Here is a 24001-nt window from a genome sequence, read left to right on the forward strand (position 1 = left end):
AATTCTACTGCGTCCACCGGGATAACATGCCAGACCCCATGCTGGAGAAGGAACAAGTTACTTACCTGTAACTGTTGTTCTCCAGCATGGGTCTGGCATGGATTCACATGAGAACCCTCCCTCCTACCCCTCTGCGGCTCTTCACTTGGTCATACTGCCACTTTGCGTGCTACCAAATCTGAGGATGGCTGCCAGAGGCGGGGCTTAGGGGGAGGGCAGTCATTGGCTGGGGGCAGTATGACCCAGAGACCAGTGATTGGTAACTACTGAGAAAGACAGATCAGAAACGAAACTGATACTGATTTTTTCTTTACCGAGGATTCCCAGCCTGACGACGGGGAATATTCATGAGCATGTGAATCCATGCCAGACCCATGCTGGAGAACAACAGTTACAGGTAAGTAACTTGTTCCATCTTCTCACCATCAGTTTTGACCCGATTTTTGCCTGCTGTTACACATACCTGTTGTACAACTCTTTTGGGTGGCTAGTTAGACCATCTATCTTGATTGTGACCAGGTTATGATCACTCTGGGAGGTCACTATGACTTTTATTTTCGAGATCTTCCCACTCATACAGTCTGATACGTAGAAATAGTCCAATATTAATTTAGTCAAGCCTTGGATCCATGTTGGGTTTGGGGGAATGTCACCTCGGATGTTACCATTCAGCATGATTAGGTCTCTCTCCTTCATTTCTTCAACCCAAGCTTGTTTTATTTGGTAAGGATCATAATTGTGTCTTTTCTGCCGTTCAGTCGTATTTACTTGCAAGCATTCCATATTTAGGTCACCACACAAGATAATAGCTGGATCCTTTTATACAGCTTTAATACAGTCTATATTTCCACATATCAGATCAAGAAAGTCAGATTCATCTGTCGCTTCATGTTGCCAGTATATATTAAAGATTTATATCTGGTTTGCCTTATCTGTTTTTCTTTCTCCTATTTCAATGGTGGAGACTTGTAAATAGGGTGAAGGATATATTGTTTTCTTTATATGAAGATTTTTAAGTGATCGCACCATTGTTATTAATCCTGCCATAGGTCCGCCCTTCTCCTGTTTACTGGCTGGGTTTAGGGCAATTTCAAAGCCTACTGCACTTGGGGGTGTTTGCAGCCATACTTCCTGCAGACAGATGATATCTAAATTGGTCAAGTCAACATCAGAACCTCCAAACAGGTGGGCAAACCCTCTAGTGTTCCACGAGCCTATCCATATTGCGTCTGATGTTTGGCATTCGCTCTCCGAGGGTCTATTTAGGATTTCAGCTAGCCAACTCCATTTGGACGAGTGCTTCCTGGATCTTACGGACTCCTCCCCTTTCATCTCATCATTTAGTACACTCCTGTGTCCCTCCACCATGATTTTAATTTGTTTCAGTGGGCTCTCCTGAACTTTGTGCAGATGGGGTCTTTTATCTGCTCGTTTAGTATAATTTCTTCCTCTTGCTGGATGGCTCTGTTTTCTCCTTCAACTTGGGTTGGTCCTCTCGCTTTGGCTCAGTTGAGGATGATATACTCCTATGTTTTTACTGGTTTGTTATAAACATAGGTATTTTTTATCTTGTAGTGTAGCATTGTTCTACTTCTTCATGGCTGGAGATAGATGGCTTTGGCTCACTTAACTGCTCTCCATACAGTCGTTTTTTGCTTCAATCCATGTTTGCCTTGTGAGTACATTGCTTGAAGCAATTCATAACCTTTTCATAACATTTTGGATCAACCAGGAGAGATTTCTTTCTTTGTTGACATAAGATGCACAAGGAAAAGTCTGTTATCTGTTTTCTTTATTCGGAGGATGGTGGAAGTTCTACTTTTAAATAACTTGTGATATCTGGAGGTCCACGCTTCAGCTGCTCTTAAATAGTGTTCTAATTTGCTTGCAAATTTTATTTTTATTTATTTTAATTTTAATAGCGCATAAAACAAGGCACGTGGGCATAATATTGCTTGACCAAAACAGACAACAGAAAACAAATAACTGCAGTTCAACCATTGACAAGGTTAAGTATTCAGAATATAAAAATAAAATATTCATTAATCAAAAAGAGGCAGCCGAAATGTTTAAATAAATCTAAAACACTGTGAGCATTCAGAGAAAGACTAATAGTCCTCCTTTTGTCAACTACCAGTCTTAAAGATGAGACTCCCTCCAGCCATGATTGAGACAGACTCAAAAAGCAGGGCAGGTTACTAGATCCGCATCCCACAAGGATACAGTCCCTTTTCTTCTGGGAACACCAGTCGTCTAGCTCCACCCTATGTAGGAACCTCAAATGGAAACTTCTGATATTCCCTGACCCCGTTTTCTGTTGAAGCCATGCCAATACTTTATAACTAAGGACCTCTCTGGGTCTCTGGGTTCTTTCCCTACTGGTTTCTCTACATTGGTAATGATGACATTTCTTTGATCCATGAATAATTCTCTTAAGGACTTTTCCCTTATTACCAGCATCTGGGATTTACCCCGCCTCAAACTCTGGGAACTGTTGCAATTAGACTTACAATTAGCCAGTCGAGGTGGATGCGATGTCTGTATGGGTTTAGCAGGAACAGAGGTGGCGGGTTTAGGTCAAAGCCTGTGGATGGACTGGTATTAGTAATGAGGATAGCAGCACCACATGTGGCTCCAAAGAACCTTTGACTCCCTGACATTCTATTCTTGCCTGCAATAGTTGCAATAAATAGTTGACTAATCTCTGGTATTTTGTCCATTTGACAAAAATTATCATTGTTCTCCAGATTGAATTGCGATGTGCACTTATCCAGCGAATCAACCCATATACAAGGATCTAAGAAGTTATTGCACAAGTTAAGCTCATAAGTTATATTCGCCTAACTCTCAGCCTTTGCTAAGGGGTAATGTGTTCCTTCTGAGATATAGACGCATCAGGATTTTTCTCAGACTCTGACAGGGGCAGACAAACAGGATATGTTGCAGACTCTTGGATACCCTTTTCCATCCTCTGCTCAGGGGATTGCGCAGCTATTAAAGGGGGAAGCATTGTGTCATTGGGACTTCCAGACAGAATTTTTTCCGCAAATGTTTTGTCAATGTTTACCTGACAAATGGAGCCTATTTTTTTTCTGTTTCAGAGCTTGCTTTAGAAACACAAGAACCCAGACCATGGCCACTGATCCAGTCTCTCAAGTTATGCTCATAGGAGACCTTAACTTAGGACTACATGACCCCAAAGACGCCAATGCAGTGGCTGTCGCTAATATTATTGCAGAACTAGGCTTCTCACAACAAGTTTCCCAACCTACCCATAATAAATGTAGACTACTATACTGGATCACCAACATTAATTGTGATGTTAATATCCTATCCAACCAGCCTTGTGCATGGTCTGACCATCACATTATTCTCTTCAAAGTACAGGACGCCAATCAATCCAACCTGGGCAAACTGGTGGCTCCTCCTAGACTCTCCAGAAAAATGCGTAACGTAACAGGGCAAAAGATACTCACGTTACTCCAACCCATTATCAACTCTTGCACCTCTAATGATGACCCAGCCTCTTTAGTTGACCTGTACAAGATAACGATACTTAACGCAATCAATAAAATCGCCCCCCAAAAAAATGCAAAAAACGAAACCTCGTTCACACCTGAACACCTGGTTTACCCCTCATCTAAGAACCTTGCGCAAGAATAAAAGAGCCGCTGAAACTCTATGGAAAAACCTTCCATCAACAGCCAACAAAAATAATTTCACAATAGCCTCAGCCACCTATAAAGCAGCAATCTTCCAAGCTAAATGTGAATCCTACAATAACAGGATCTCCAAAGCCAAATTTAATACGAGAGAATTATTCAGCATACTCAAAGAGCTGGAATCCCCGACTGCACCACCTGTCTCTTGCACAAAAGACTTCTCTTGGTGCACTAATATTCAGAAAGCTCTCTCTGACAAAATATAACTCCTTCAAACTAAAATAGAGAAGAAAAAAACAAGTTTAGCAAATAATACACCCCAGCATGCAAGTCAATCACCCCTATCTGACCAACACGACCTGTTCAAATTCTTCCCCCTCACCCCTCACATCCAAAGTTGTCAAGGACATAATTATTAGCTTGAAACCTTCTAGATGCCTGGGCAATGTTTGTCCAGCAAAAATCATAAGAGTCTGCAAAGGAATTGGCTCCCTTTGTCACGCGCCTAATAAATGCTTCCTTTACAACCAACACAATACCTACCAACCTGAAGGACGCCTGGGTATTGCCTCACTTAAAGAAACCCACACTTGACCCAAATATCCCAACAAACTACAGACCTAACACCACTGTACCTTTTCGTCTTACAAATTCTGCACCAGGCTGCCTACATTCAGATCCAGAAACAGCTGCAAAAATAAAAACCTACTAGGACTTCTCCAATCTGGTTTCCGGCCAAGACATGGCACAGAAACAGCTCTGATAGATCTAGTAACACAAATGAAGACCATGAAAGATAAAGGTAACCTAGCCCTCCTGCTGTTATTAGATCTATCAGCAGCCTTTGATCTAGTGGATCATAAAACGCGTTGTAACCACCTGTCGTCTGCGGCTCATTTCTCTGAGGATGCCACCTTGTGGATTCAGTCCTTAATCAACAATAGAACTACAAGAGTGTTTGCTCCTACAGCATCAGCCACACCTGTAGCAGTCACCTGCGGGGTCCCTCAGGGTTCGTGTGTCTCCCCGACGCTTTATAATATATTTACTAAGCCCCTTTTTGATGACCTAAAACATTTGGGTGTCTCCTACACTAATTACACGGATGACACCCAAATCCTGATCCCATCACCGGAGATTATAACATAGACTCTAAACGCTTAAATGACATCTACCTAATCATCCAAGCATGGATGGCTAAACACGGACTCTGTCTTATCGACGATAAAACAGAGTTGCTTCTGGTAGGAACCCAAGCCAGACTCAACAGACTGGACGCTCAATTTAATGTCTTCAATATCGATGGCAATAACATCAAGGTGTCCAAAGATGTAAAAACCCTAGGTATTTACATCGACTCCTCACTTTCATTGTCGAGACAAATCACTGCTACTGCTGCCACGTCGGCATATACCTGCAAGCTTATTAATGCCTGCAGACCATTTTTGACAACAGACAACTGCATTACAGTAGCTAGGGTATTAGGGATATCCAAGCTAGACTACTGTAATGCCTTATAATTGGGTACCAACCAACACAACCTAAAAAAGTTACAAATCTTCCAGAATAATGCACTCAGGTCAGCGACTAACTTCCCAAGAACACTTCACATCTCAGAAATGAGACGCAGTGTACACTGGTTATCTATCAAGCAAAGAATTAGACTTAAAACTCTATCACTCACAACAAGCTAGCACCTAAGTACCAATGCGAGAAATTCAAACGCAACTCCTCGGATCAACCAACCAGATCCCTCCAAGCTAACTGCCTCACTGTCCCTAGGTTTAAGCTCCAAAAGGTAGGAGGCAGTAGCTTTCAGGTTTTAGCAGCTAAAATATGGAATTCATTACCTACAATCAGAGCTGAGCCTTCCTTCCACAAATTTAGAAACAACGTAAAAACTTGGCTCATTCAGAATGAATGTTACCAATTTACCACCAACTATTTCACAGATGTCTAATGTAATTAATGATCTGATGCTACCGTATAGCTTATTGCGTTTCTGCTGCAAAGTCTAGCTATATACTGTAAAATTCTTTTCGATGCCTATTGTAATAATGACTTGATGTACCTGTAAATATATTGTCCATTTAAATGTAAATACCCTCGTCCTGCAACTGTAAGAAATGTGCCCAGATGCCTCAGGGTTTGGCGCGCTATATAAATAAAATACAATGCAATACACTGATGCCTTCATCAACATCTGAAGATAAATCTATTCTCCTATCCTGTAACCTCGGTTTCCTATGAGCACTAAGTGCCTGGACCTCTGCCAGCCGATTCCTATTCAGTGTTTGAAAGACGGTTACACTGCCCTTTCCCATACATACATGAGCAGATGTCTCATAAATTGGGCCATCTCTGATGGGTTCTTTTATTCCCCTCAAACCGGAACTAGCGGAGCAGGAGGATTCAGCTGGGAGGATCGAAGACTTTTTAACTGGCAGTGTTCTAGTAACATGCATTATGTACTGTCAAAATATCCTAGAAGTCAAAATGTTCCTATATGATAAGATGTCGCTCTAGTTTTCCATCAGCATACATCCATCCTACACAATGTAAATGCATACACTATTGTGATGAGGTAAGGCCCAGAGAAGCCACACCTCTAACAATTTGCCAGGTACTCTAGCCCATAAATTACTAGAACCTGTAACAAAATAGAAGGAAATAGATGTTAGAAATCATGAAAAACGAACAGCAAACAGAACATTCTAAACCATAAGAGACATCAAATTCTTTTAAGGACCTTATCCATCAGTTTTTCTGGTTAACAAAACAGGTCCTTTGAAAATATTTGATAGGATCACTCTAAAAGTAGTTATAGATTAAATTCTGATTCATAAATTATAGCAGTGGCCATCTTGGATTAATGTCGCCAAACAGGCCCTCTGCTACAAGTACAGACAAAACACCTGGTAATACATGATTAGTGCTTCATTTGCAATGCACCCCCGGTATTAATAAAGTCCTTTCATTCAAAATCCAATGGAGTTTAATATGTCCCTCAACTAATAAAGAAAATATAGCCCGATCTACCTATGCAAGCTGAGTTTATTATACTGTCTGTAAGGTGCAAGTGGATGTGGGACAATCAGGGAAAGTAGACCGGTGTACCATATGTTCGTCTTTCTGCATGCAGTGACAGTCGTTCTCCCTTCTGTTATGTTTCTATGCTCTGAATGTTGCCTTAAGGATGTGACGCGTGTTATTGCTTGTGCAGCGCGTTATGCCACAATGAGGCCACCTCACAGGACTAAGGGGCAGGGGTGGTAATGAGAAAACAAGCTGAACATAAAAGATAATTTTTAAAAGCAGCACAGAGCTGATCTTTTTTCTGTATTAGTTACGACTGTGTTTAGAAGTATTATTTTTCTGCGATATTAATTGCTGGTAGTACTGCTTCACCATTTTTTACCACCAGCTTCTGTGGTTTCGTGGCAGGCTGAAAAACTTTGAGCTACTAGCCACGGATAGATAAGTCCCTTTCCATGTGGAATGAATGTCAGTTCTCCACGTTCACAAAAGCCCATGATTTCTTGCTGGCCAAGAGTGAATTATTTACTCCCTAATCGCTAGTGGGAAGTGTATATTGTGAAGCATGTCTAGCGGTATTTCTTTGTTTCTGGAATTGGAACTAGCATACCACCGATGGCATTCGTCCTGTACCACTGGTGGCAGGATTACCACCCTTTCCAGAATGTGGCTCAAGGAGTTTTCTAAAGTAAACCACTCAAAAAGTTGCTTACTCTGGGGACTGGTTTGTTTTTAAACAAGAACTTCACACCTGCTTGTTAGGTGCCTGTTGCTTGAATCTATTGCATATCATTAATTCTAGGTATGTTGCAATACCCATATTTATTGTTCGTGTTTTGTCCATTTTCTTACTTTAAGGTGTGACCCTAATCTCCTTGGCCCTCTGTGCCGATGCAGTTATTGGAAATGTCCAGGAAAAGGCGATGAAGTTGCACAACGGGACCAATTCAGAAATGGTAAACGGTTGTCTCTTATTAATGCATTGTTGGGTCTGGTATTTTGAATCTGAAAAGAATATATAATTGGCGGCACAGCCAATCTGCTTTCATCATTTTAAGCGATCCGACTATTAATAGCCGTATATCAGGGGCTATGCGTCAGCTTCTCGGACCAGTAGGAGCATCAGTATACATGAGCTGTGGAATATCTATAGGAGAGATTTATCACAAAGAAATAAAGGCATGTTTGAATGAGTATGACCCCTTTCTTACTCATTTAACTCATGGCTGCTGTGAAGCACAAACCAGAGCAGCTTAAACTAAATTATCCTTTGAGGCATTTGCTGACTTTTTTTGTCACAAATTGTCTTAGCAACAACAATCTGTAGCACTGCATCATTCATTGGTTATTTTCGGTTTTATCAGCATTCGCATTGTAGTTCAAATCCATAAGGAAAAAATTTGACTTGCCCTGATCATTAATTGGTTTAATAGTAATTGGATCCAATTAACCTGGTTCCTGGTATGTTTTATTTGTAATTGTTTATTTGTAAAGCGCTTATACACAAGTGAAGTGCTTCAAAGCGGAAAGGGAGCAAGGGGATATTGTAGTCCTTCTTGGGCATTGTAGATTCCGAATGATCGAACAGCAGTAACTAGCATGCTAAGCCAATGCATTTCTACTAGCAAAAGTGCATGACAAAGATTGGAGGGGGAGAAAATGGGAGGGGGATGTGCCTATGCGTGCAGGAAACAACCAAGATAGGGGGCGAGAAGGGGAGATGGAGGAGGACAGGACAGACAAACGGGCCAAGCCAAGTACATTCAAGGTCGTGAAGTGCTCAAGACAAGTGCGAGGGAGGGGAGAAATGGGGGGGGGGGAGTGTGCCCAGTCCATCAAGGGCCAGGGTTAAGTGCAGAGTGGTTGCCACTCTCATGGAACGTATTCCGAGTGTATTCGTGAAGGCAGAGTGCGGTGACCGGCAGACAAGTGCAGGACTGGCGGGTGAGCCTGGGACCTGTGAGGCTCTGAAGGTGCACCAGGCGACTGACTGATTTGGGAAGAGAACACCGGAGGGAAGCAGTAGAGGGGGGGGAGGGGGAGGGAGGGAGAGAGAGGGAGAGAGAGGGAGAGAGGGAGAGAGGGAGAAAAAAAAAATATATATATATAAAGTGTTGAGGAGTTTACAGAACTTAAGGAAGTCTGGCTCAGGATGGAGAGTGGCAGGTAGACTGTTTCAGAGGGCGGCACCTGCAGAGGATAAGGATCTACCCCCAAATTTGCATAGGTTTCTTCATAGTCCGCAACAGTCGGGCATACTGCGTTTATACTTCTAGAAGATTGTTGCAAGGTGATGATATTGCCTTTTACCCACGGATAGCGCAAGGACTTATGCTTCCTCAGACAAAGTGCCATTTTGATGCCACCACCACCACCCCTTCCTTGCATTGGAGTTTGGCACCCTTGGGTTCCCTGTTAAATGTGGCGCCCTATCAGGCTGCCTATAATTGCCTTACAAATGTTTGTTCTTATACCTTTTATTAGCGGCCTACTGCACTATCCATTCAGTTGATTTTGCCTTCAGACACTTGGCCATTAGTTGGTAGCAGTTTTGAAGGCCCTTTTCGTCTTTTGTTAAATATGTATTTTTTATACAGCGCTAATTCGGAGTACTCCTATGTGTCCTGTGCCCCCTTCCTCCAGATTTGGTGGATGTGATGTCTGCAGCCACGTATAAACAAATTGAAGCAAAGGGAGGTGCATAGTGTGCCTATGCAAAATTCTACTTGCACTTAGGTCCCTCTGCACCCACCAGCTTCCCTTCTTCTGTCTTTTCTTTCTTGCTGCATGGGACTGGGCTCTTTTCTTCACCTCCCTGGAAGTGGTCCCTTTGCAGCAGTTTTTTGCTAAAGGTTTCTTCCCATTCACAGGCTTCCCAATCCTCTGCTTTTGCTGATGGATGCCTTGTGTTAAGAGATGCAGTTTGGGTGCAGGCCATTTTCCACTGCTGACTCGCATGCCCTGCCTTCAGTGCTTCTGACCTAAACACCCATGGGATGATTTTACAGTGAATAACTATCATGTATTTCTTTCCCTATAAAGTGGGATCCACAGATATGCAGATTTCTAGTGTATTCTTGCGCTGTTACAATTCACAGAATTCAAATAAAGGGCCTCATCACGACTTGGGCGGTAACCCTTAAAATCGGCGGTAACGCTCTTAGCTCCGATTTTAAGGGTCCGTCGGATCACGACTCCAAATACCGCCGGCGCCATTACAGCCGGCGCAAGTACAGCCGGCTGTACAAGCGCCGGCCATAACAGCGCCAGGAACCGTTCGTGCTAAAACATCACCAATCACGAGTACGGCGTTGGCGCTATTAGCGCCATAAAAGCGGCGGACAATCCGCCGAAAATACCTCCAGCAAAAAGCTGGAGGCAACAGAACACAGGCCACAGCAATAAGGACCCAGGTGGACCCACTGCAAATCAGAGGCCTACAAAGGAGCCACCCATGCACAACACACCCTCCCTAACACCATAACAGCAGCAGGAGCAGGGAGGAGACAGCAATAAGGACCCAGGTGGACCCACTGCAAATCAGAGGCCTACAAAGGAGCCACCAATGCACAACACACCCTCCCCAACACCAGCAGGGAGGAGACAGCAATAAGGACCCAGGTGGACCCACTGCAAATCGGAGGCCTACAAAGGAGCCACCCATGCACAACACACCCTCCCCAACACCATGCTGCCATATTGAGCTGGGAGCCTTGAGGTTGACTACTAGCTGCTGTGCGTGAAGCTACAGAGGCCAGCCAACTAGGCCAGGCCCCTGGGAGTGCAGGGGTCAGTGGGGATGAGGAAAAGGAGTTGGAGAGCAGCACCAGCAAGGCAGCCAGCCATCCCCAGGGTCAGGCCAACACCCTGGGCCCTGACTGATGGCCAGTTGGTGACAGATTATCGGCTGGACAGGGCGACCATCACCCAGTAGCTGGACACAATCCAGGCTGACATTGGCAGCAGCATAGGCACCAGCACGGCAGTACCTCCCCTAGTGAAGCTCGTGTCTGTGCCACAATTACTTGGGACTGGCAGCTACCAACATACCGTTGACATGATGCATGGAATGGCCCAGTCCACATTCAGTGCCATGCTTGGACAGGTGCCTGATGCACTGTTGAATCATGTGAACGTAGACATTGCATTGCCAGCCACACAGGCACAGTTGCACCAGCTGAAGTGTCAATACAATACCATTGGCCAAGTCACGAATGTAACAGCAGCCCTGTACTGCACAAATGTGGCACACGTACCACCCCAGGCACATGAGGCTGCCTACAGAAACCTGAATCAATACCATTCCCTCAACGTGCAGATGATATCCGACCATACCTTCATCCACTGCTTTGGCCGCTACCCAGGATCCACCCACGACTCCATGGCCCTGCGCAACAGTCCCCTGCTGGCATACATGAAAATGCATCGAGTGCAAAACACATGGCTACTGGGTGGGTACAAATGTATACCATGAAGCATGTCAATCGACAACAGATGGTGCCTGTCACAGAATCCATCATACCCAATAGTCAGCAGGATTACTGCAGCATACACAATCAAGCACCTTGCACGATAAACCACGGACACGTGCCACACAGCAGAACACACCCATGCAGGATGTAAGACATGGGGTGGCACAGTGACATTTGCAAAACCCACCACAATAAACCCACCTGTGTGCGTTACACCATGGCTCTGAACACTGACACAGTACAGAATTCCCAACCTGGCCACCCGACAATGATTCTTTTTCAAACCCTAAGCTGGCACAACCACAAACGCACCACACATAAGTAGGCCGAGTAATGACGATGTTCATCCCACTAACACTGTCCCCAAAATGTGCAGGGAAATGCATGGAGAACAATACAGAGCAGTGACAACCAGCAAATGCAACTGTAGCCAAATGGATTTGCAATGACACATGAGGCAGCCACTTCTGTCATGCAGAAGTAGATGGAAGTGCCCCCTTATACTGCGCCAACTGAATGAGTACTCTTGCATACAGATACATAGGCGAACCAAGTGGAGAGTACCCCATTGATTCAATCGTGCCCGTAGGACAGCACAATCCACAATGTTATAGTCCAAATGATATGAAATATCAAATGACACTGATGACAGAGCCCTGTACACCCACTGGACTTACCTTGTCCCCATACCGTCTCCCTCTCCCCTGCAGGTGATTCTGCATATTCCCAGTACACGAGACACATGACCCCTGTGTGTCACCCACACATGGCGGTGGAGCGGGCATACAACCTTGCCCATGCCCGTACACATCTGCGTGGGGAGTGCATTTTGACTGGCGTAGGCACACTTCCGGTGCCTCGACCGTATGGGAGGGGCAATGATGTATGCACCAGAATGAGTTGGCTAAATTGAACTGACATGTGCCATGCTGCACAACATCTGCTGTTGCAGAAATGTGCCGCTGCCTCCTGATGCTCATGTGCATCCACCTGAGGATGGTAGTGAGGGCGAGGAAGTGCCGTAATGTGTTGCACATGCACAAAGGATTGGGCTGAGGGAGGGGAGGTTGGCCAGACAGGGATTGATTGATGGATTATATTAGAAATGGGTAAGTCAGAAATAAGTCACTTCCACATTGAATTGCATGAGTGAAAATCACTACTGTCCATGCATTTTGATTTTTCTAATGTGATTTATTTAACATCCAACAATCCCCCCTCCCCCAGTTAACACCCAGCACACAATCCCCCCTCCCCCCAGTGAACACCCAGCACACAATCCCCCATCCCCCAGTGAACACCCAGCACACAATCCCCCCTCCCCCCAGTGAACACCCAGCACACAATCCCCCCTCCCCCCAGTGAACACCCAGCACACAATCCCCCCTCCCCCCCAGTGAACAACCCCCAACTGTTCAGTTGTCTCATCAGGCCAACAACAACGATGCCATGCACCACTAGGATGGGCGCGGGCGCTTCCCTCTCCCAGGCCCCTCCGGTGTGCGTGCCCTTAGGTGAAGCATGAACCGGCGCCTCGGAGATGGCTCTAGGGAACCCTCCGTGGGTGTGGTCGAAGTGGAGGGGACAGAAGCGGTGGCCATCATGTGCTGTCGCATGATGTTGTTCGATTCGCGTGTCTGTTCAGCAAGTGCTGAGACTGCCTCCGTGAACTCCCGGACTCATTGGCCAAAGCCTGTCAGGGCAGCGGTGCATTGTTGGACAACTTGGCATGTACGCGCATTGTCCCGCGCTACGTACTTGCACCCATGCCTGATGGATTGACTGACGGCCTTTGTGCCTGCTCTGCACCGTTGCCATCACTTCCACACGGGCCTGTTTGGCCTCAATGATGTCCAGTCGGCCCATGACTGCTGCCCCAGTGACAAAGGGCTCCCCTGGTGCGTCCCGTGGTGGACCACTACTTGTGTGCTGTCGGTGGGGGGTGCTGCATGGCGATATGCCGCCAGCCTGGACTGGGCTGCCTGGCTCAGAGTGCTGCTCCTCTGGGCTCCCATAGGATGGTGTGTCCACATCCGGCTGCGGTGTGCTGCAACGACGCACAGGCACATGACGACTCCCTGCATGCTGTCTGCCTGGGCTTGGCCTTCCCTGGGGTGTTGACACCCCTTCACCATCACTACTACTGGGAGAGTGTTGTCCTGCGGCATGATGGCCACGTGGAGGTGTTGCTCCCACGTCGGGCTCCGATGCAGACCTCTCTCCCTCAGAATCGGGGCTGTGGATGGTGACTTGGGGTGAGCTGGCGGTCGGCTCCCTGCGGCCATGTGGCTGCCGCTGCTGTCTGCCGGGGCTGCGTTGGGGTGAGGTGGGTGTTGGCCTGGGTTGTGTCCCTTGTGTGCTGCGTTTTTGTGGGGTGCTGGTGCTGGTGGAGGCCCGGTGTTGTGGGCGCGGTGTTGGTGTGGCCTCCTCCCCATCATCTTCGGGCCGTTGGGATCGACGTGTGCCTGTGGGGTAAATAGGGGGTGGTTTGAGTTCAATGCTACATACATTTGTGTGATGCAGGTCATGCCAACAAGTGTGATTGAAGACCGTAACAATGACGCATTCAACTTGCATTCTGTTCAGTCGCCATGTGGTGCTTGTTGTGGATGTGCATGGAGGAACACTGCATGGGAATGCGTGGTTGGGGGGTGGACTGCGCTCAGGCTTTTGTGGGTGTGTTGATGCACACTACAACTCTACGTAGCTGTCCTATGGCTATGGAAGTCTATCCCCAACCCCTGTCATTCATGCACTGCACGTACGGGGTCATCTAGGCAGCACTACCGTTCTAGGGATGTGGGCCTCACTTACGGGTGTATGCAGTGCCTCAGGCACATGTCTTCACTTTCATTCAGCTGCATGTATTTGGGGATGGGACTCACCTGCCGCTGGGTTGATGCCAGTCCCTGCCTCCGCTCCACCAATGCCCTCGATGGTTCCGACATCGATCAGGGCCGTCAATTTCTCCTCCCATGGTGTGAGGTCGGGTGGGGGTGGTGTTGGGCCTCCTCCAGTGCCCCTGCTTGCACTCCTGTGCTGTGACAGGATGCCACGGACTCGCATGTGCAGGTCATTCAGCCGCTTGCGGCAGTCCTCACCATCCCGGGGCACGCGCCCCACAGCACTGACCCTTTGGGTGATGGATCACCATATTTGGCCTCTGCGCTGGGCACTGGTTTTCCGCTGCTGCAGCTCATCATGGTATACGAGTGCCTCCTAAACAAGTGCCTCGAGCTCCTGATCACTGAACTTGGGTTTCCTCACCCTGTCCAGTGCAGACTTGCCCCTAGTGCGCTCCTGAGACATTTTCCGGCTTTGGATCGCGTGGATGGCTTCCAGTAGCTGTGATATCCGACGGATTGTGATTTCCAAGATGGCCGCCGCTTTATTTCCCGTTCCGGCGGTTACGCGTTTCCCGCGCGCTATAAGAGCAACATGGCGGTAGCGCGCGGTGCACCGGATTTAAGGGTTTGCGCTATTCGCGCTAACGCCATGGACCGGGGCGCGTGCATGATGACTCGTGATCTGGCGGATTATCCGCCGGGGGCCTTGGCGTTAGCGCTAATTAGGTCTGGCGGATAATCCGCCACATTTACCGCCCAAGTCGTGATGAGGTCCAAAGTCTTAAAGGTGACTTGGCAAGTCAACTTGTTGCTCTTTACTCATGCTCTCTGTGAGAGGAAGTTCTTTTTTCCGGACATGCTTTGAGTTCAAAAAGGATCTGAGCATGTTCCCATGGTGTCCCAGAGACTTAAAATTGGTACCCTTATTGCAGTATTATCTATAAGGCCTAAGCGGCCTCACTACGGTATCTATGCAAAGGTGTCTTCAAAGCCTAAAATCCTTTGAGACAATCTTTTTCTGCATCTGCCTGGTGGCCGGGGGAGGTGGATCCTGCCCCCATTCAAAGGAACCAGTAGACCCTCACAGGTTAATGGCTGAGGTGTGGAATTGCCATACATCTTCAGGGTTTGGTCAAACTACTGAGATGCTTTTGGGGCCTGCCCTGATTCTGACAAAGGAACAGTCGAACAAGGTCATCAAGGAGAATAAATCTAAGAGGTACAAATTACACCTTGATTCCATTCCTGTGTCAGGGGCCAGGGTACCGTACAGATCCGAGTGACATATGCACCCCACATATAAATTAGATATGGATATGGGATGGCGCTTGGGGGTTGATGAGCTGGGTTTCCTCCCCTACAATCATCTGGGACTTGAGCACTTCCAAGTCCAGGCAGACTGACCACTCCATGTAACCCTTCCCAGGCTCTGGTACCGTATATCCCCACCCTTGTTCTTACCACAGGCTTCTCCATGGCTGATTAACCTAATGCCGTTCCTTCCAAAAGGGCAGCCAGCACAGATGGTGGGGCCTCGGATTCAGTTCAACACACTGTGGACAGTGGCAGCTAGTGTATTGTTTCATTGGTGGAGCATAAATATTTCCGACCAATGTGCTTGACTGACCCTGTGTAGTGAAGGAGCAACAAACGACCAGAAATGTTTAAAATAATTGCATAAAATGGTACTATGTAAAGCACACTTGGTGAATAATTGGTTGAAACAACATACAGTCACAATCTGTTTTTTCACCCATTTAAAAATCGAATAGGTGCCAGGTCACTAACCGTATACATGAATTTTTTTCCAATCCATATTCTTGAGACAATTTCTCACAATGGTGTTAGAAGATATATCTATGCTGACTGAGCAATATATGCTAGGTATTTGCAAATAAGACTACACTCAAATTGGCTTTGCACTGCCATTAATGCCAATGGAAGAAAATCTGTCAATGCTGTCTGTGCCAACATCCCCATGTAAGAACACACTGATGTTGGGTTGCTCATAATGCCATTGTAAGAAACTTGTCCATGCTTGCTGTGCTAATATTATACCAGTTTTCTCATCTGAGCACACTCTGTCATTTTGGTTATGCCAGTGTAAGGAAACATGTCTGGGCTGGCTGTGTCAATATAAGCCAGTATCCCCACCTAAGCACATGCCCATGTTGGCTTTGCCATAGTGAAACTGTATGAAAACCTGCCTATGCTGGCTACACCCACATATGCCAATATCAACAAGTTTGAACACACTCATATTGGCTTCACTCATAATGAACTAATGCCAGTATAAAAAACATCCAGCATGGCTGCGCCATTATATGAATAATTCCCTTCCAAGGACCCACTCAGTCATGTTGGCTTTGCCCATAATGCACTAATGCCACACAGTACTGTAAGAAGATCTGTCCGTGCTGGCTTGCAAGTTCCAAATTTCACTCCCATAATGCCAGTGTCTTGTTTTCCCCCCACACCCTGCCTCCACAATCCTCGCCCCCGCACACAGATTATGCATGCACACTTCATTCACACATGCATGCATTGGCATACTGCCTCATTCGTTCACATGCACGTACATTCACACATGGACACATTCACATGTGTGCCCACAGAGGCAACCAACCCCTTGCATGTATGCACACACACACATACGTTCAAACTGTTTTCTTACCTGCTTGCGCCACCACACATGGTTGTTCTGGATTTCCCATGCTGACCCTTCTGGCAGTCTCCTGTCAATAGGGATCACATATGTTTTTTTACGCACGGATTGAGAGGCGGCAAGGCCATACCTCTGGCACGCTCTCAATATTAAGATCTATGTCATCTGCAATGAGCCCTTCAGGCTCCTTAATGCACGCTAAGAAATAGACGTATGGCAGCATGCTCCCCTGCTTTTACTGCCCCAAAGGACTGTTCAGACTGCAACACAGCATGCTAGTTGAAAGATGTACATTTAGAATCTGAATCTAAACTTGTATCTTTTCCCCTGCTGCAAAAAGACTAGGTTGGGGGCACACCCTTGTGTCCTGACACATCAGCCTCCATTGACATTGGATAACCACATATGCCACAAGAAGTCAATAACTAACTTTCCCTTTCTTACTTATGTGTGTCTGGTAAGGTGCACCCAAACTTCAATCCTCATCGAGACACCATAAAACATAAACCATAGTTCCGAAAACAAAACTCAAAAAAGCCCTCAGCTGTACGTTTACAGCAGCTGTCAGTTTGGAATGATATGTGCATCCTTGCAACTGAGGCTTTCAATCCCCTCACCCTGATTAAGGATTTGGTGACTTAACATGTGTACTTTTTGCACACTACGATACCAGACCAACCATATTTCAGTCTTGTTTCATTATCTGCCACCCTTATTACTAATGCATATCCCAAAATGAAAAAAACAACTCGAAAGAACTTCCATCTGCCTCTTCAGCTCTCATTGATCTATGACCATCAAGTGAAAAAGTGAATCTGTTACCCATCAATGCAAAAGCTCTGTTTTGTTCATCATCTCTACCTACTTAGTGAGTAAAATCTGTATTATACCTTTGCTTGCTATTTTTGCTCATTATATTTAATTGCGCACTGTTGAGTTGTCTCCCTCAAATGATGATCATCCAGGGTTCCATCATGGTCCGATAGCTCCCACTTTTTTTTGTGTCCTTGATAATCTTTCTCATCTTTTTGGTCCATGATTGAACTTACAACCCATTTGGGGATTTTGTCTCCATTCTGCAAGTGTTTGTTTCCACTGTTGTTCCCTGCATTCCCCTTTTTGGTCTATTCCTAAAACAGACCCATACACAGTCAGTCCCTCTCGCTCTCTCGCTCTCTCGCGCACGCACGCAGACAGACAGACAGACACTCATACACACAGGCAGGCAGACAACAACACACAGTCCCCCAAACCCCTATTTCGAAGCTGCTGGAGCAGCATTTTTTGCAGAGATCAAGAAGGTAAACCCTGATGGTGTCATGGTCATGAAGTCGGGGGCACAGGCATGCAGGGGTCACATGCACAGGAGTCCTGGGTGGACACTGTCCTGGCGCCTTTGGCGCCAGTTTCATGAATCAAAGTAAACAAGAACATCCATTTAACACCAAAAGGCTTTTATTATGGACATAGCACTTCAGATGCATGAACCTTCAACATTCCATCCATTAAGCAGCTCCAAGTGTTTTCTTGGGTGTGGCTGCTAATGGATTGCCTTTGCATGTGCTCACTCTATAGGAGTGGCAGGTAAGCCGGCCCTAATGGGCGTACCCACGATCTCAGCTATATAAAATGCCCCGATCCTCAAGACAGACGCTTTGCGTTATTCTGCACTTGCAAGCAGCGTAACGCTCACCATCGCCTGAGGTCAGACTTACCTTTGCAGATCCTGCTTTCTGGACTCCCTGCTTCCTGCCAGCATACTTACCAACTGGGGGAACATGTACATCTCTTCAGTGAACCAAGTATTCATCTTTACACTTTCCGGAACGCTGTAATCTTCATCTTGGCACCGCAGCACGACACGCTCAATCGTCGACAGTAGCACCTGCAAGGAAAAACGGAAGACAAAGTTAAACATAAAAAAACAGTCAGTTTAAGGTTGCGCTTCGCCATACTTTGCGCTTTTCCTTAAACCATCAGTTACCTGCTGTCAAACATTGCGGTAGCATCCATCTTCCATCCGGCCGCGTCTCACAGCTGCATTGAGGCCGCATTTCCATCCAACAGAAGAAAACAGAAGAGAGACATTATTGCGGGCATAAATAGGAGCAACATATAAAGACATTAAACAGAACGAACAGCATCACAAGAGCTGAAGAAAGACTTACCAATCATAAGGAGAAGCATAGTCGTAGCTGGACTGGACTAATCCTCATCAGGGATCAGTGAAGGAACTAGATCCCATTTGACGCGCCCCTGCCAGAAGTAGCAGGACGGAGAGCTTATCTTCCATAATTCACAGGTGAGCTTTATGGGCCGGCGTATGCTCACAGAAACCGTAATTTGGCAGTGAAGGGTTCGAGACTTACAACCATCACAGATTGGCACCTTCACACACTCTTATCTCCACGAGGAGCAGTATCCCCACGTACCACCACTCACAGCTTTTCTACTGAGGGAGAGGCGTGAAGGGGGTGATTCAAGTTCAGGTAGGGCTGCAACCGTGCCCCAACGCCTCTGCAGAGACCAGGTGAGCGTAACAGATGGGCTCTTCAGACTCAGTTTTGGTATTTTCTTTTTTTTTTAAATGAAGAAGAAAATGGCTGCCAATTACGCTCATAATATCAGCAATTAAACGCTTTTTAATAATTCCTGCAAAGCGTACATGGGAGGCTTCTACTTGAAGGATTTGGACCTTTCTGTGACCATTGCCATTCTTGAGCCCTGAAATCCTCACTCTTCAAGATGGCTGACCTGTCCTAGGTCCAAGTTGCCAGCTTCCACAAAACTGCTGTCCCCATTGCGGTTGGCTGCATCCTCCTCCTCATCAGTCAATCCGAGGTGCCGGAATCCGGCCCCTCCAACAAAGGCCCACATCTAGGCCCTGATCTAGGCCCTGTCTGTGCCTGTCTGGGCCAAGGTGGGCCTGGAGTTCCCCTACACAAGCTATGCCTGGGCCTCCAGACTAGTTATTGCTCCTACATGTGTTTTCTTATGATCCTTTGACATCTAGGATCCCTGCTGCTCTACAAGTGAGTGATGGCTGAACTCTTCCGTTGCTGCATCCACCAATCTTTCTGAAAAATTCACTGTGCATATGTACTCTGCTTTCCTTGCCTCAACTAATTTACATCTACTCTCAGTGCATTTGTGCCTCCTTTTTGAGAAAAAAAAAATACATTTTATGTGTGTATACTTTTACATCTGTGCACCTCTAGCATTGCATTTGTGCCTCCTTTAAAAAAAAATCGATTTTAGGTTTGTGTACTTTTAGATCTGTGCACCTTTTGTCTCCTAAAATTCCATCTCCTCTCGGGTTTGCAGTTATGCCTTTGTGACTACTTCCACCAGGCCTCCTGGTGAGTTTAGCTTGAACTGTGCTGTGCAGTCACTTTTCTTTAACTCCTCGACTAACCTCTGCCACCCCTATCGCTCTCTCCATCCCACCCATCTTCTCTAACTGCTACACTATCACCTATACCACCCTCTCTCACGACGTCTGGTAAATAAAAGCACAAAAAATATATCCTGAGTGCTAACCCGGGCCTTCCCATCACAGGCACCTATGTCGGCGCTTCCTCCAGAGAGGTTTACACTGATATCCTCTTCTCTCTCTCCGATCTAGATCTTTGGACCAACATCTCATCTCTACTCTCATCCTCTCCCATTAATGGTGGCATCAAGTGGGAAGTCCTCTTGGCTGGCTTCTCATCATCACGTTACTTTGTTAATGTCTATCACACAGGAACTATCCTGGGTCCTCAACCCAACCTCCTTCTCTTAGACCGGATCCTGCCTTCTCTCATTAACTTCCTCCCTTCTCATGCATCTCCTCCTACTACTACATGGTTCAATGCCAGCTCAGTCACTGCTTTTTACTTCCTCCTCCCTGACGACTTCAAGATCATCCCCAAGCCTGCCTCGACCTCACCGGCAGGGTTGCCTTAATCTTCCCTGAGTGGGTCCCTGTTCCATCTTACGCACTTGGCTCTACTTTTCCTTTGAGGGGCTGGTTTGCAAGTTGGTCACCTCTCGCATCTCCACCCTGTCCATTGCTACCATTTACCGAGCTCCTGGCGCCACCACCCTCTTGCATTCTGAATGGGCCAATTTCTGTTCTTCCTTACTTTCTTCCACCTCTAACCTCCTGGGTGAATTCAACATCCAACTGGACTCCCCTGGCTAAGCATCTTCTCTCTTCATTGATCTCTGCACCTCTCTTTCCCTCTCCATTCTCCCTTCTGGTCCAACCCACTTGGCTGGACACACTCTGGACTCCCTCATACACTCTGACCTCTCTCTCTCCCCCCACTAGTCACTCCTCTCTCCTGGTCGGACCATTCTCTACTTTCCTCCCACCTGGGTCCCTTTGGCCCTCTGACTGCATCCCCAAAGTCTCTGCCAACCTCTTTCATTAACATCCGCTCGATGAAACAAGTGTCAGCTGCTGCCTTCACTTCCACCTGCATCCCACTACCTCAGTTTCTACCTCTGACTCTGCTCTCAGCAACCTCCACTTATCCATCACCAATACTCTTGACATTCTTGCCCCAGTCATGAGTATCTGCCTGAAACTTGCCTCTAAACCTAACACTTGCGAAAGTGCAGGGCAGTGGAACGGAAGTGGCGAACATCATGCTCATCCTCTGACAAACTGGTTTGCCCCCTGCTCCAAACGCAATACTCTCTCTCCATCCATGCGAAGAAAACAGCCCACATACAGGCACGGGTTTTGGGTGTATCCAACAACACGGCTGAACTTTTCAAAATCTGCAGAGCACTAGCCAACCCTTCCACAGTCTCTTCCTCCCCTTCTCATTCCCAGGTCCTCTGCAACGCACTGGCTGCACATTTTGCCACCACAACTCAAGATATCCTGAACACCCTTGTTACCCACCCTCCTTACCCATCCCACACCCCCTTGCCTCCGTTGGCCCCTCATCATCCTCCTTCCTCCCTTTCCTCCTTCTCTCCCATCACACCTGATGAAGTTACCAGAGTTGTCCACTCAATGAAGGTCTCTTCTAAACAGGTTTCCCCTTGCTCATCCAGGACCATCAAGGATAACTTTGGCTCTCTTGCACCTAAACTAGCTGATTTCTGCAATCAGTCTTTTGCCACTGAATCTCTGGACTCCAACTCCCCAGCTCTCCTGATCCTTCTCGATCTCTCCTCTGCCTTTGACACATTCAACCGTTCCATACCCTATCCAAAGGCTCCACGATACCCTTGGTATCTCGAAATGGGCACTGGATTCGCCAACATTCTTCCTAACTGACAGCTCTCATCCTGGGCACCTTCTCCTTTCCTACTTCCTTTGCAACCTGCGGTGTCCCCCAGGGTTCTATCCTCTCACTGTGGCTCTTTAACATCTACCTTGCTCAGCATGCACGCCTCATCTCCTCCTTTTTCTCCAACTTCCAGTGTTATGCAGAAGAGAGACAACTGTTTTTCAAACTTCCTGCTGACCCTCTTGCACCCTCCATCATCCCTGGCTGCCTATCTTCCATCCAGTCCTGGTGCACCTCGAATGATCTCTGCCTCAGCACCTGTAAAACTGAGATCCTTCCCATCGGGACCCCTGCTCCCTCCTTCTTCCCTTCACTCTGGCCTTCCTACTTTGGGTCCCCCCTGCTCCTCCTTCTGAAGCCAGAAACCTTGGGTCATCTTCAACTCCTCTCTCTCCTTCCTTCCTCACAATCAGGACATTGCCAGGAAGTCCCACTTTCAGCTCTTCCTTCTCAAAGGAATTCTCCCTTTTCTCCCTTTCCCCCAGAGGCTCAATGTTACCCGAGCCCTGGTTGGCTCTAGGCTTGACTATTGCAATAGCCTCTTCCTGAATCTACTTTCTTCCACTATTCGACCCCTCCAACTAATCCAGAATAGGGCAGCAACACTTATCCTTGGCTTTAAGCCCAGGGCCCGCATCTCTCCTGCCCTAAAATGTCTTCACTGGCTCCTGGTTGCTGAACGGATTTAATTCAAATCCCACTACATCATCCACGAGCCTGTCTGGGCCCGGGGACCTTACCATCTTCAACGTTATCTTACTAAATACTCTCCCTGTAGACCACTAGGTTCCTCTGGCACCAACTCTTTGTGTGTGAAGCATTTTGCTAAACAGCGGGTAGGTGGTCGATCTCTTTCCTCAGCTGGCTCCCTCCTATGGAACAGTCTCCCACCCACCTCCTCTGCACCTTGAGTAGGACTTTCTTAAATTCCGGGAGCTCCTCAAGACTTTCCTCTTTACCTCCTCCTTCCCGTCTTCCCGCCTCTGCTATTCCCACAGTTGCTGTGATTTGTGTCTGGGGCCCTTATGCATCTTTGGGGCCCCTTACCCCCCACACCCAATCACCCAGCTCCTGTTTGCACTTACACCTAACATGGCTCCAGTCTGTGTAGCACTCAGCATTCAAACACTTCACCTGTGGCTCACCAATGAGCTCGGACTCCCCAGCACCTGCCTCCTCTCAAGGCATAAAATAAGCATTGTAGCAAACCAATTTTCTATGCAATTCAGTAGGTTTGTTAATCAAATGGACACTTGTGTAGCAAAGCCAGCTATTTAAGTTGCCCTCTTCAATGGAAGCCCAGCTCACTGTGCATCCCTCCATTGCCCTCTGTGCTCTCTTCACCCTCTTTTCTCTGTTCACTTTAAGTGTTAATGGAGAGAAAGTGCAGCAGTAATCATCTGCTCCGCTCTTAAGGACCAAAGGCATGTGTGGGAGTGCTAGGCAAAAATTTCTTATTCAAATAATTGCAAACCAGAAGTAATCGGGATGATACTTTTATTAAGCATTCTATGTCCTGTCTAGCAAAGACCAGTATGTGTCAACTTTATTTTTTTTTAAGATAGTCATGCAGTTTAATTCCTAAAATTTAAGTTGTTACATAATGCATAATTACAGTATTGATACTGTAAAACACTGCATCTCCATGCTTTACAGTAAAGTTTAGGTTACCTGCAACCCATACTCCTTGACATTCTTTCACCATGTTGCTTTATACCAGCTATCGGGGAAAGTGAAATGGCAGTGAACTACAATGTTCCACCTAGTTTGCCGAGTTCTCTGCCTGCTAGGCAGCGACCGTTTAGTCTCTTACTTTCTTTCCTCTGACATAATGAATACACAAAGTGAACTATATGCTTACGCAAAGTAGTGATCAATAGTTCCATCGAGTCTGTATACCCACAGATCTATTGAAATACCAAACACTGTAGATAGCCTGTAGAGCTCGCTTTGGTTTATGATTATGATTGCATTATATATTACCACCTGCAGGAGACAGATGGCCAAACTGTTTTAGAGCCTTTTTATC

The 24001-nt window shown here is 46.7% G+C and overlaps 1 protein-coding gene across 5 annotated transcripts in view; it reads left to right on the forward strand.

The window, feature by feature from the left end:
* The window catches only part of SLC35B3 (solute carrier family 35 member B3), a 627346-nt gene that overhangs the window by 444472 nt on the left and 158873 nt on the right, over positions 1-24001 (forward strand). For all 5 annotated transcript variants that reach the window (XM_069613487.1, XM_069613485.1, XM_069613486.1 and 2 more), the window contains one exon: positions 7557-7654. In XM_069613487.1, coding sequence (XP_069469588.1) covers positions 7557-7654 — 98 coding nt within the window. The remainder of the gene's footprint in view (positions 1-7556; positions 7655-24001) is intronic.

Source organism: Ambystoma mexicanum, chromosome 5p, assembly GCF_040938575.1.
Source record: "Ambystoma mexicanum isolate Mex_15411 chromosome 5p, UKY_AmexF1_1, whole genome shotgun sequence".
NCBI classification, from domain to species: Eukaryota; Metazoa; Chordata; class Amphibia; order Caudata; family Ambystomatidae; genus Ambystoma; species Ambystoma mexicanum.